General features: G+C 43.4%; 1 protein-coding gene and 1 long non-coding RNA gene across 3 annotated transcripts in view; both read right to left on the reverse strand.

Annotated features, from left to right (window-relative positions):
• fgd1 (FYVE, RhoGEF and PH domain containing 1) overlaps positions 1-13,943 on the reverse strand; it is a 267,099-nt gene that overhangs the window by 28,962 nt on the left and 224,194 nt on the right. Inside the window, exon 1 of one of the 2 annotated variants that reach the window (XM_079557826.1) lies at positions 3,315-3,585. The exons of the other annotated variant lie outside the window; for it this stretch is intronic. Coding sequence (XP_079413952.1) covers positions 3,315-3,372 — 58 coding nt within the window. The 5' untranslated portion in view covers positions 3,373-3,585. Of the gene's footprint in view, positions 1-3,314; positions 3,586-13,943 lie in introns of those variants that run through there. 2 annotated transcript variants of the gene reach the window in all.
• LOC306964682 lies at positions 12,512-13,942 on the reverse strand. Its single transcript, XR_013792992.1, has 3 exons — positions 13,893-13,942; positions 13,140-13,369; positions 12,512-12,574 (listed from the first exon to the last, which is right to left on the reverse strand). It is a non-coding gene; the product is annotated as an uncharacterized lncRNA (long non-coding RNA).

A 13,943-nucleotide genomic window follows, 5' to 3' on the forward strand; every position in this document is an offset into this window, starting at 1 on the left:
ATGCTCACTGCAATTCGACCTACCGTGTGTAAATCTAAGTTCGATACAATCAGCAGCTGTTTCACTGATGTGTCAACAGTCAGTTCTGTGGCAGATGCAACTCATTGTTTGGACTCTGTGGAATACAATAAAAAAACGAGTTTGTGCTCCATGCTGGAGTGTGAAGGATCCCTCTGTTGCTTTATGCTACAGCTTATTATAAAACAGACACCTCCTTAACCATAAATACAGATTGTACTAACGTGTTTTAATATAAAAATATATGAATTAATTGATAATTGACATAATGGAGGGGGACCACAGTAGTACCACAGAAATGAACCACCAATGCTAAAAAAAACACTCAGACTAAACCAAAACTGAAAGCACGACTGATTTCAACTTGGAGTGGCACAAACCAGGACAAGAATCTAGCAAATAAATAAATAAACAGATAAATAAAAATCAAACTAGCTACTATTCTCACCAGTTATCATCAAAGCATAAGAGATTTTGAAAAATGAAGGCATTAAAGTCTGTATTTCACGGAAAAGCGAGTTCACGGCTGCTTCTTGGAGCGCGTTCCCGTGAAGGGGGGTGTGTCCGCTGCTGCCACCATGATCGCAACATTACAGTTCATACCGGCCTTAAGCATCCATCCACAAGATCACATCGACCACGTCTCATAATGTTAAGGACAATAAAAAGGTGATGATAAAAACCCCTATAGGGAAATTCCTCTGCACTTGACCTGAAAGCCTGGGGGCATCCATATCCAGAGTCAACTACTGCTTTCACATGCAGCCTTTAAGTCATTCAGTGTCCAAACTCCAGACAGAACCATCCACATTTGTCGCTAATCACATTTCCCATGCAGATGTCGCTTGCTTTCATGGATAGCGGCGTTGTCATTCTTTGTGGAGGACTTTTGAGAAAGCTCCTGCTACTTCCCATGTTTTCCTGGCTCTAGATGTGTTCCACTGCAGCTCACGGCTCTAAAGAATGAGACTGTTGAAGAGGCAAGTTCCCAGGGGACAATTGGGTCTGATATAACTTAAAATTCCAATTGAAGCTACAGTTTTAAAGCCAAGTCGGAGTCAAAAGTCAGTTGCTGGCTGCTGCCCCCGCGGTGGTTCAGCGTGGAGGATGTGAAGGAGGGGGTGTGTCTCCGTCTGTCAGCCGGTTATAAACACCAGTTCAGAACGGCATTTGCGCAATTACACCAATGTGAACCCACTCCCAAGACGCTTCATACTTATCAACAAAAAGGCGAGATCTGTGACTTTTTTTCCTGATCCGATAGCAATGGTAATGTCATGGCGAAATCGATCCGACCCAAACCCACCGCAGTGCACTTTGCGGCGATACAGTGAGGCCATAACAATCCTCAAGTGAAAGAGATGAAGTGTGAGGGAATAGTGGTTCGAACAAATGTTTTGATCAAATGTGGAACTGGGATCGAATCACATTTTGATTCACCCGTAATTGGAAAAGTGCGAGACATTCTCATTTGAAAGCTAAGACAAGCAAAACTGATCAAAACGGATCGTTGTTGTCACTTTTTTGTGGCGTTTTCATCCTCGTTTTTGTGGCGTTTTCATCCTTGATTTCATCCTCGTTTTTGTCGCTTTTATGCTGATCTTTTGCGTTTGTTTTGTTGCGTTTTTCCTCACTTTTGTAGTTAGGATTTTTGCCGTTTTTTTGCTGCATTGTCTTCTCTGTTTTCATCTGGTTTTTTGTCACTTTTTTGTCGCCATTTTGACGTTTTTTTCCCCAACAAGCTTTTATTCGGGTATTGGAGTGGGTAATGAAAATATGCTCGGTTTTGGCGGGAGTTAAGAGGTAAAAAGAAAAACACGCAAAGGAAACTGCTTACAAAATGTGAAAACTTTGCCGTGTCAGTACGGGCCATTCCCAAATGCAGTGACTCTCTCTGTATGTCTGTGCTGAGCCCATCCTTTAAGCACATCAACACATTTATTGTCCTGTAGCTTCAGACACAACTACAGCTCCTGAAGCATCAGTGAGAAGATCTGAAGCCCCTGCCTTGACTGGAGTCTGTTTGTCTGTAGTTAAAGTCTGACACTTCAACTGCAGAGTACGGATGAAGACTCTCGAACCAGAACATATTCAGAGCTTTGTGAAATGTCAACTACAAAAACTAAAAAAAAGTGCAATTTTCTGCACTGAAAACATGCATTATTAAAGCCTCATTTTGACTTCTGCTGTTCTTAAAGAGAAGGGGGTGTGTCGCTCTGATGCCATTCTGAGATGACATTAGAGAATCTAAAGAACACTATTTCGGCATTGAATCTTAAACGATGTTACTCAGTTTTACTAATAGGGTGTAGACAAATAATGTACAAATGAGCCCAGAATAGAGAATTAGCAACCTGGAAAGCGACAGATGCTTATAACATTTGACAAAATGGTGTCCACAGAAATGCATCAAGTACCTCACGAAATAATCTTTTTCATATAAAATCACATCATACAAGTTTAATAGGCTATTAAATGCCAACAGCGCAATTAATGACCATGAAGGTGATGCCCGAGTAATACTGTAGCCTATTGGATGATAGACTGCAATACTCGAAGGAAAGAGCCATACAAAGTGAACTTATTAAAGGGGGGTCTACATATGAATAGGCTCCAGGTGCAATGCTGCAGATGCTGATATTGGTATTGATGGACGCCTGAAGAGAAGTAGGTTAAATGCAAATGCACGGGATTAAGCGTGTGCACGTGAGGCAGGGTGCGTATTAAAGACTAGTAGAATTTCAGAAGGCTTTCCCGTGTGCGCGCGGTGACAGGCGGTAGGAAACGCATCGGTGGTGATTTATTTATTTATTCTCGGATCGGGCTCTTGTCTCCGCAGTAGCGTAGCCCCTGTGTGCAAATATGTGTCAACGCGCGTGCGGGTGCAGCGGCAGTGCAGAAGTGCGCGCGCGCGCGCGTTGTGGAAAAAACGGTAGTGTCTGCCTGCGCGCGAGCCCATGTCACATTACACGCGTTTTAATCTCATGACAATGGCATGACACGTCAAGGTTAGATTAGAGCGAGCGGGGGGCTGCAGATGTGGAGGCTATAAGCGGATACACGGGGCACGTTTGAGAGTGTGTTTTTAGAGGGGCGTGCGTGTGACAGCGCGCGTGCCAGGTGGTTTGCCCTTTAAAATAACGTGGGGGTTGCTCGAAAAGACCGAAACCAGTGTGAGAGCAAGGTTTTACGCACAGCTTTGGGGACGGGATCTACATGATGTGGCCATATAGGAAATGTGTGTGTTGATGTGCGCGCGCGTGCCCGTGGTGCAGTCCGCGCGTGCATTCACTCACCCCTGGTCAGGCTGCTTCTGTCCATGTACATCGCGCAGCAAAGCACAAATCCGGTCATGAACGAAGGCGTCGGTGCGGGGACGGCTCTCCCGGCTCCTCAGCAGCGAACACGGTTGAGCAGGCACTCTGGGGGCCGGCGCGGGGGTCCGGAGGGGGGTGGGGGCGCGCGGCAGTGGCGGACCGGGCTCCGGGCGCAGGCGGCGGGCGGACGGCAGAGCTGAAGCCCGGGGAGTGCGCTCAAGAGCGGGGCTCGGCTGCCGCTGCTGCCGGTGCCTGTGGGCGGAGCCTGTCTCCTCCGCGCGTTTCCATGGCGACGCACTCAGCCATCGATTGTTACTCTATTTATATTAGAACTGACTACAGCTATTAAAGAGTGAGGGTTCAAGGATGTGGTGCTGCTTTAGAAACCTCTTCACGCCTTGTTAACTTGATGGTGGTGGTAAGTTTAACCCCAAGTCATTCTTGGTTCCACCTTGATTTATAAGGTGGAAGTTCTGGTCCAGAGACCTTATTCAATGTACATGGCACGCCAATAACTTGTTTGCGGCAGCTCCCCGATCTTTGCATTTGACCCATTCTTCAGTGCCACTGGGGCAACCTGTCAACAGAAGGTGACCGACAGCAAAGTGCACACCACTGCAACACCACTGGCTGAGAAATGAACTACATAAATAATAGGCTGTCACAAGTATTGAGACTTAAGATTTTCAAAAAACACGTTACAAATCAAGTGCAAAACACTGTACGTCTACCCCACCTCAAAAGTAAAGGAAAAACAATTACAGGTAAGTCCAAGTCCAAGCCCCTCCCCCGATCTTACACCTTTACCCCCCATCAGCCATGCCCCTTTGCCCCATCCGCCGAGCCTCTTTCCCCCCATGAAAGTGCTTTATGGCAGAGAAACCGGAGATTTGTGGTTCCCCTGAGTCTCCCCCCCATCTGTGCTGCATGACAGAGGGAGGTCAGCACACCCAGCAAGAAGACTTCAGGCTTCATGTCCCACAGAGAATCATCATTTCAGCTTAGCTAAATCAGAAACAAGTCATTTGCACACAGACCAAACAACAATCCATTAGTCTGCTCTACGAACATTATCACCCACTCATTCACGCGCCACATTGATGATGCAAGGAAGTGTCTTACACAATGGCAACACAATATTCGTTAGTTGAGGATGGCGTCAAACTAAAACATGCAAAACAGGCTATAGCGTGGTGTATACTCCATTTACTCATGGACAATTTTACAATTTCCTACAGGGGTTAATAAAGTCTACCCTGCACCTAAGGGCCCTATAACTTAATTTTTCGCTTACTGACGTTTTTTGTTCATTGTTTGTAAACTTTAAATACGCCCAAACTCATTCCTAACTTTCCGAAGTTCCCATTTCTAACATCCCAGTTCTTCACAGGGTGAGCTTTGAAGCACATTTCACAACTTTCAGGGTTACTGTCACAATAACAACTTGCCCGTTTGTTCTTGAGCAAAACAAAAAGGCGTTAAGATTGGGTGCATAGAGTCTTTTTACAAATGTCTTCACTCAAAAGCCTGATTTTTTTCAAACCTTTTTTTTACTTGTTGTGTCAAAAGGTGCAATGAAGTGACCCAGCGGCTGTATTGCTATCATAGTGGTTAGCATGGTGCCGTTTTTTTCCAAAATGGTGGCCTCAATAATGCCACTGGCCACTTTGTTTTTGTTGTTGGTTTTTATGTAAAAAAAAAAAGTTCATATTATCTGAATGAAACGTGTGCGTAACCATGGAGATTGTTCAACCAGCAGTGAAAACCAGACATCCTAAAAACAATTGATCATGCAGCATCTTTGGGGCCAATGGGATGGTCAGCATGGCGCTAAGCTAACCCACCTAAAGCAGCCACGAGGTCACTGAGAGGTCAAATATCAACAAATGTCAACTTCTAAAATATAAAAAGTTGCACAGTGCACCTTTAACTTTTATAACAGATTTCTGATATAGATACAGACGGCATCTCTGGAATCGCCAAACAATTTAGAAAAAAAAATATTTTCTCAAATTATTCAAAAACTGCTTTAACAAATGCTGAAATATGAATATAGTTTCTACTAAATAATGATACAAAGACATGAGGAGGAGCAAAGTGGTTCAACATCCCATAAATACATGAATAACAGAGAATGCTAACTTGATGCTACATGTTAGCATCGGGCTAATGCTAACGGCTAGCTAGCGCTTGCTACAACTGCCGTTTTTTCACTTCTACTGAACAATCTGCTGTGAGAAAATATCCAAATGGGCCCAATTTACACTTGACTTTATTTATGTGATAAATGAGTTCATATTCCACCAGAAAATGTCAAAAAGAGTGAAAAATTGTGTTTCTCTAAAGATTCTATTTTCCCCCTCGGCGAAGCCACGCCCCCTTCTATGACGAGATGCCGTCTGTATCTATCCCAATTCTTCATAGAGATGAGTTTATAAGCATTATTTATAACTTTCAGGGTCACTTTTCAGGGTTAATGATGGGTAACAACAACAACTTGGCTCCTAGTTGTAATACATACACAGTGTCTCTTAACAAAGGTCTACTTTTAAAACAGATTTCATTCCACTACCATCAATAATATCAAGTACGTGGCCTTTAACTTAGCCTTGGATAACGTTCTCCTTAGGTCCCCGTTTAGCGCCCTCCTCCTCCTCCTGTCCAGTCCGCAAACATGCTGATATTGCTGCTTTGTAAACAGCGTGATGGACACTGATAACACGCGACCTTTTCATCTCCGCGGACCTCCCTCTGAGGCGCTGCCCCCCCCCCCCCCCCCCCGAAGAGGTCAGAGGTGAGAGGTTAACATCATGACACTGGCACGACATCATCCCTCAGCTATACGCTACAGACTGAGAGGAGACTGCAGTGACTAGAATAAGCACAGCTGGAGTTCCCCACAAGATAAACATGGAATGAGTGCATCCACTTCCTGTCTGCTGTCCAAAGCCTGGTCCAGGGGCTAAAAATGGTCCGTGGGTGTAGGAATGAGTAATAACGGTAGACAGAAATAGAATAAAACAATCACTGATGTTGAACAAGGGTGTCCAAACATTTTTGCCAAAGTGCCAAGTCCCAGAGTGAGAACATATTTATGATTTTTTTTTTCTTAAAAGGTGCACTATGCAGCTTTTCATGTTTAATAAAAAGTTGGTAGTGCGTATTTCACTGTTCAGAAATCAGAAATCTCCAAAAACGTAAAATAAAATTGATCCTGATGCATCATCGAGGTCACCGGGAAGGAAAGTCAAGGCGCTAAGCTAACCGCCCATACAGCTACTGGGTCACTGAAAGGTCAAATATGCACTAATATCAACTTTCTTTTTTAAACACAAAACTGTTGCATAGTGCACCTTTAACCTCTTACCCCCCACCTGAACCGAGCACATTTTCTCCAGTACGGCTTTACCCAAATCTAAAAGCTTCTTGACTGGAGAGCAACAGTGTAATGCCTCATTTGAAAGCTAAGACCTACAAAAGTGATGATTTTTTTTTGTCGCGTTTTCCTCTCTTTCTTGTCATGTTTTTGTTGCATTTTCGTTTTTTTTGTGTCACTTTTTTGTCGTGTTTTTGGTAGGTTTTTGTCACATTTTAGAGTCACTATTTTGTCATTTTTTGTGGCTTTATCATCGCTTTGTTTCATTGAGCTTTGGTTATGTTTTCGTCACGTTTTTGTGTCACTTTTTTGTAATGTTTTTGATGCGTTTTTGCCCCTCTTTTGTCACTTTAGTGTTGCATTTTCCTCCTCGTTTTTGTTGCTATTTTGATGTTTTTTTGTTGTTTTCAGCTTTTAGATTTGAGCAAAGCCAAACTGGAGAAAATGTGCTTAGTTCAGGTGGGGGTTGAGAGGTTAAAGCCACGCTGCGGCACATTCTAGTTTATGTGTTTATATGTAATCAACTAAACATCAACAATACTATTTTTGAATAATGTATGAAAACTTTCTTTTTGACCACGGAAAAGAAACATATCAAGGGAGATCCGCTGAAAACTGCGAGCAAAGGGAACTAGTCCTTCAGACCTTCCTCAGCCTTTAGCCTAGTTGTACTGCCTGTAGTTGGTGTTTTGTCTACGCGTGAAGCAGCTGTGTCTATTTTTACTGACGCTCTTCATTCATATCTTTGCACAGAGTAGAGCAGTGCATTCTGAGAGACCAAACAGTAGTTGCTGTTTTTGTTTCATGAAACTGCCTATTCGGTGTTGTGCCTTTGACGCATGAGTAAGTGAAGTAGGAACTGCACAATTAATCATTATTTAGGCAGTACATTATTAGCAAACACCACAATACGTCTCCAATGGGATCTTATTACATTATTATTGTATGAAGTCTGTAGTTTAAACATCTTTTTTGAACAAATCCCGAAATGTGCGTGAATCTCTGATCTCAATCTTCATGAAGCCCAAATCTGAACATAACTGCAATACTTCAGAGACAAATCGGGTATTTTTTCCAAAATTATGCAGCCGTATTGCAGAGATCAACTACTGTTCATATTTTGTTGGTCGACTGCAGCGAGCGGCAGTGCCACGTCGTGTCTGTGGTCGGCTCTGAACTCTGTATTAAACCACAAACTCTCAGTCTCAGATTCTACAGGACACGTGTGGAGAGTGACTTTTCCAAACCACGAACTGTTCAAGATATGTGCGCACCGCCTCAAAAAGAATGCACCATTGCAAGAGGGAAAGTGCCTGGGGAGAGGGTGAAACTGATTGTATCTACAGAAACGTATTGTTGCCTATAGCCCCAGATTTCACATGCATTATATATGAGAGGCACGGCCACTGACAGCTGTGTAGTAAAATCTATGTATGCTAACTTTGGTACAACTGATTTTAAGATAAGATAAGATAAGATAAGATAATGCTTTATTGATCTCACAATGGAGAAATTCACTTGTTACAGTCGGCGTTTTAACATGACATTGGTTTTAAGATTGTAAATAGAGCAGCTGTCCCTTGCAATAACAGAGAAAGATGTTTAAACTGTCAATTTGCAACATTTACGTGTCATTAACTCTCCTGGAGTGAACAAGCAAGACTCGCAAAGTATTGAGTAACTTTAGTAACTAGATATTGAGCCACTAAAGTTAGACAATTTAGTTTTTAAAAAGTTATCTCTGTTTGTAAGTCATCCCTAAGTTTATATGGTAACCAGGCCTCGATCTACCAGTGGATTGGAACTTCAACATATCAGCATGAGCCATATCAGCATCAAGATGGATTTTTGTGAGACTGAAAATTCGGATCCCGTGACAATCCAGCTTGCAGCGTGAGGTCAGACTTCGACAGTAAGTGATATGCCACTGTTTGGATCTGTGGGCGAACTCTCATCCCGAGGGCAAGGGTTCAAATCCCGGCTCTGACTGGAACAGACTGTCGCCTTGTGTTTGGACGCAACAATTTGCAACACCAACTGGTCGAAGTTCACTCAATTAATAGACTACAAACATTTTGTTGTCGTGCAGCCTTTACCCCCATAACATGAAAAGTTTCCTTACAGATCTTCCAGTCTGCGTGATTCATTGTAGCTAATAATAGTGATGAAACTAATTTACACAGACAACCTGGCCACTGGTTTGACAGTAACACTCAGTCACTCAGATATCTTGCTCAAGACAACAACTCAATGTCAAAACGGTCGACCTTCAGGTAAAATGGATGAGCATTCCTACAAATGAGCTACTGTCCTTTGTGTGTCCTGGATTGGCCAATCTAATCTTTCAGTTGTTTACAAGCAACTTGCTCAAAGCACCTCCATCACCAGCCATCATTTCAACAAACTACTGTATTGTACAAACGTCCACTGGGGCTCTCCCATTTTCTCCTAAAGCACTTGCACAACGCCACACTGTACCATTACCTCCTCATTCATCAGACCTGTCATAAGTCCACACAATCGTCCCTTTGACCTGGACCCCTGCATCATGAGACTTTTCTCTCGCCTCTGCATCACAGGACCCTCTGGGACATCACGTGACCTCTTCAGAGTCATAATTACATTTGGTTTAATGAAGTGCAGTGGGGTGACCAGACCAATGGACTTTACTGACTACAGCGTTAAAAAGCAGGTTCTAGAACGAGAATAGTAGCCATGGGTTTTGGAAAAATTGACGACCGTGCCATTGGTATTTGTATGGAAAATAGTATATTAGTATATCAATGAAGAAACAGTGTCTGCTGGAACTAATACCACCCAAACTATTACATGTTAGGATATTTTTAAAGGTCATAACATGCAAACATTCACAGGACATCGTGAAATAAGTAAGTGAACCCCTCTATCAAGAAGCTGGCTGACCCTTCTTTTGCAGCAATAACTGCACGATCAGGATGAATCTTGAACCACTCCTCTTTACAAAACTGCTACAGTTCAGCAAGATTCCTGGGTTCACTTACTGAATGTTTACATGTTACGGCCACTAAAAATATGAAAACATGTAACTGTTTGGGTGGTATCAGTTTAAGCAGACACGGTTTAATCATTCTTATAACTCTGATGATCAAACCACATTTTATGACCAATTCAGGAAGAAATATGATAAATTCCAAAGCATTCACATACATTTTTCCTCCCACGGTTTGTAGCATTTATCCATAAAAAGTTTATCGCAATATTAGGTGAGGCAATATCCATATCACAAGAGGCCGCAATGTAACTTCAATCTGACTGAGCTTTACAAACACAGTCTAATTAAAGTTAAAAATTTGCAAAAGTTCTGTTTTAGTCGCACTTTTCCTAATTTTGTTCCATTTCAGCCTTGTTTTAGCCCAGATTATATATTTTGTTAAGTCTTGTTTTGACACAATTACAAAAAAAAAAAAAAAAGATTCTTTGACTCCAGGCTTCTTCCATGAATTTGGCCCATTCTATCATTAGAATTCACCTGTGGGCGTGGCCAGGCGATAGGACTCACCTGTGGGCGTGGCCAGATGGTAGGACTCACCTGTGGGCATGGCCAGGCGATAGGACTCACCTGTGGGCATGGCTCACCTGTGGGCATGGCCAGGTGGTTGGACTCACCTGTGGGCATGGCTCACCTGTGGGCATGACCAGGCGGTAGGACTGACCTGTGGGCGTGGCCAGGCGGTAGGACTCACCTGTGGGTGTGGCCAGGCGGTAGGACTCACCTGTGGGCGTGGCCAGGCGGTAGGACTCACCTGTGGGTGTGGCCAGGCGGTAGGACTCACCTGTGGGCGTGGCCAGGCGGTAGGACTCACCTGTGGGTGTGGCCAGGCGGTAGGACTCACCTGTGGGCATGGCCAGGCGGTAGAACTCACCTGTGGGCGAGGCCAGGTGGTAGAACTCACCTGTGGGAGTGGCCAGGTGGTAGAACTCACCTGTGGGAGTGGCCAGATGGTAGGACTCACCTGTGGGCATGGCTCACCTGTGGGCATGGCCAGGCGGTAGGACTCACCTGTGGGCGAGGCCAGGTGGTAGGAGAAGCGCATGGTGCTGAAGCGTCTGGAGAAGGACTCAGGTGAACCAGAGGAACCCGGTCTGTTCAGCCTCATTCTGAGCTACAGGACCGCGATTCCCATGATCCTTCACTGCTCCGGCCAGTGGCACTTCAACAGGAAACACAGACGAGCCATTGGCGTGCATCCAATGTCCAAAAAATCCTCAGAAGTTCTCAGAGCATTGTGGAAGTATTAAAAGAGAGGCTGGCCTTCTGAGCAAAACAAAGTTGCTATCCGCGTTATTGGGCTTTTAGTGCCCGTAGATTACCTCAAGGCTGATATCATTGTTTTGCAAGTACTCCATTTCTTAAGTTTGAAAATCTATCCTTCAAATGGCAAAAAGTTCAAATTCTTGTTGTGAGCAGTTTTGCTGACATGCAAAAATTCCCTCAGAGTGACTTTCCTAGTTTCAAAATAAAAGCAAGTTGCTGAACAAAACAATGTGACAATGGTTAAGCATCCTTCTAAGTAATGGAATTTTCAATAATGGTTGTCAAAGTTGCTGACTCCTGGAAAATCAATCTGCCCTGATTAAGATTAGACGACTGTCTTGTTTGTTTGCAAATGAAAGTATTTATAAAATTTACTTAATGTCCAATCATCTTTATCAAATGCAGTTTTAGCTCAAACCAATTCAAGTCAAAGAAGCAAGCACGATTTGGAATCCTCCCTCCATTCCAGCCTATATAATGAAGTTGCCAATTCACATTTTTGTACTTTTCCAGCCTTATCTCAACTCTCGTGCAACTACTCCTGTTATTCCAATAAATACAATCCAACTATAATGCCCTTGTCCTTGAAACTTGCCGTCTTTTGCGAGAATTAATCCCAAATTGAAAAATCTTCTCTTCTTTTTGTAAATTCCACGTTGGTTTCAGAAGTCAAAATAGCACACTTCGAGATCTTCATCAATGAGATTCAAGTTCCTTTGTTCCATTTTCAGTGAGAGATTTCAAAATAAAAGCATGTCCCAGTAACATTTTACCATCCGTCTGATCACTGAAGTTCTTTTGTTGAAGTTTGTGGTAGAATCTCATGCCTCCGCTCCGGTCATTGCCCTTGTGGCTCAAAATCTTTTGTGCCGAGTACTTTGTTAACTCCTCCCTCCTCTCCTCTTTCCCCCCCTCCTGTCTCCCTAACCTCTCGCTCCTTGGATCCTCCCTCTGTCTCGGCTCCACGTCTGCTTCTCATTTACGATTCTTTGGTGAAATTTGAAACGAAAGGAAAACGGCGGCTGGTCTGCAGAGAAATTCCAGAAATTCGCCCACTCCTCATTCCTCTAAATTTAACCCAAAAAAACAAACTCTGGCTTCGGAGAAAGACCTGGGGTGACTTTAGGAATCAAACAGGAAGTGGAGAATAAAGTTTTAGAGATTTAAAAATTAAGAGGTTACTGCCGCTTTAGTCCTGTCCTGGTCTGGTACTGTGTTTTGATATACGGCTAATTCCTAAAAATATTATTTTATCGTTTTATCCACATCTTATTTTAGCGACCAACTTCTATAGCACAAGTTTTACATTCTGTTCAATCCCATGCTATTCAATTTGCTGAATAAAAGTGAGTGCAAGCCTTAAGTTGATAGAGCCCCTAAAACAAAAAACATTTTTTAAAAAGTAGACTCTGAGGTCGGTAGTAAAGTGGCCAGACAAAATAGTTGAAAAATATAAAATCAATTTTATTTCATAAAATGTCTTTCAAATGTCTAAAAAAATGAAAGCTTCTTTATTCAGTTGAAATATTTGGGAGTCTCAGATCGACGACTTCTCAAACTGTAACGTGGCTAAGGAAAAAGACAGAAAGACAAATTACTTTCAATTAAAAATTAAAAATCTTATTTGTGTTTCTCTTGCTCATGATTTGGTCCCATTTGAACTCCTTTTACTTGAAAGGACTTTTCGCTATGTTACAATGGGTGGTATTATAGCAAGTTCAGCTCCCCACCATGAGGACCAAAGACAAGGGCTTTCCTCACCCATTGGCTTCGACCCACTCACACATCTTTGAGTGATCCCCCCCACCCTCCCTCTTTATTGAAATATTTGAGCAGTGAGGCAGAGCAAGAGCAGGGGTGGTTGGGTGGGACTGGCTTATGGTGTGATAAAGTAAAAATCAGAAAGTGAAACCACTAGATATTTAGTTTCATCTGTCTGAGATCAACATTGCATTGATATGAACTCTGACTCAAAGTCCAACACTTCCAACAACAAATCCAAACATGAAAAGGCATCCAAAGCAATTCATCTGACCAGGAGATTGGATTTTAAGTTTTCCTAGACTTCATGACCCCTTAACATCCTAAGCTCTGATTGTTTGTGTGTGTGCTTTGATTGGCTGTTGTCGCTCACGTGATTGTCCTCCACCAAGATGCTGTAGACCAGAGCTGACCCAGAGGAACCGCGTCTGGAGATGGATGACCTCCTCTGGCGTCTGCCCGGGCTCACCGCTGAGGTCTGGACGGGAAGGTCTTGGGTCACGGAGTCCTGGAGCATTGCATTGTGGGAGGAGTTAGCCAGGATGGTGGTGTCGGCTGCAGAGGCGCTCAACGTGCTGCTCAGGAGGCTGTCTACACTCCAACCTGACAGACAAACCCAAGGGAAAAAAACAGTATGAACTCGGTGTGCGAGTGTGCGACAGGTGGTGGCAAAAGAGGAGGTTGGCGATAAACTGGCAGCCCCTTTTCTGTCGGTCAGCCCTGGTGCAGCAGTGGCTACAGCGGTTCACCATCGTTGAGCACAGAGTGGACATTTTTGCAGGATTTATTTTAAATTAACGTGTGAGTGTATGGAAAAAGAATCATGATAAGTAAGGACTGGGCTGAGCTCTTTCCCATAGTAAGCAAAAAAAAAAGAGTCACTGTTTTTGGCCAATGGCATGCTAACAAATCAATGGCACCGCGATAATGGCTCAGAATGGTTCCGGTTGGGAAAAAAGGGCTTTGAAAATGCGGTGGATGCTTCCAGATTGTCCCTATTAAGCAACAAAGTCTAGAAAATACGAATTGGAGTGTTTTATGTTGAAGAACAACAGTTAAGAAAAAGAATTGTCTCCCCGTTAACCACTGCCCACATCTGACCGTAGTTCAGGATGCAGCCACTTACCGATTAGCGAGAGCTGGGACTGCTCTGACTGGTCGATGGGACACTCTTCCA

The sequence above is a fragment of the Gobius niger genome (assembly GCF_951799975.1).
Source record: "Gobius niger genome assembly, chromosome: 6".
NCBI lineage: Eukaryota > Metazoa > Chordata > Actinopteri > Gobiiformes > Gobiidae > Gobius > Gobius niger.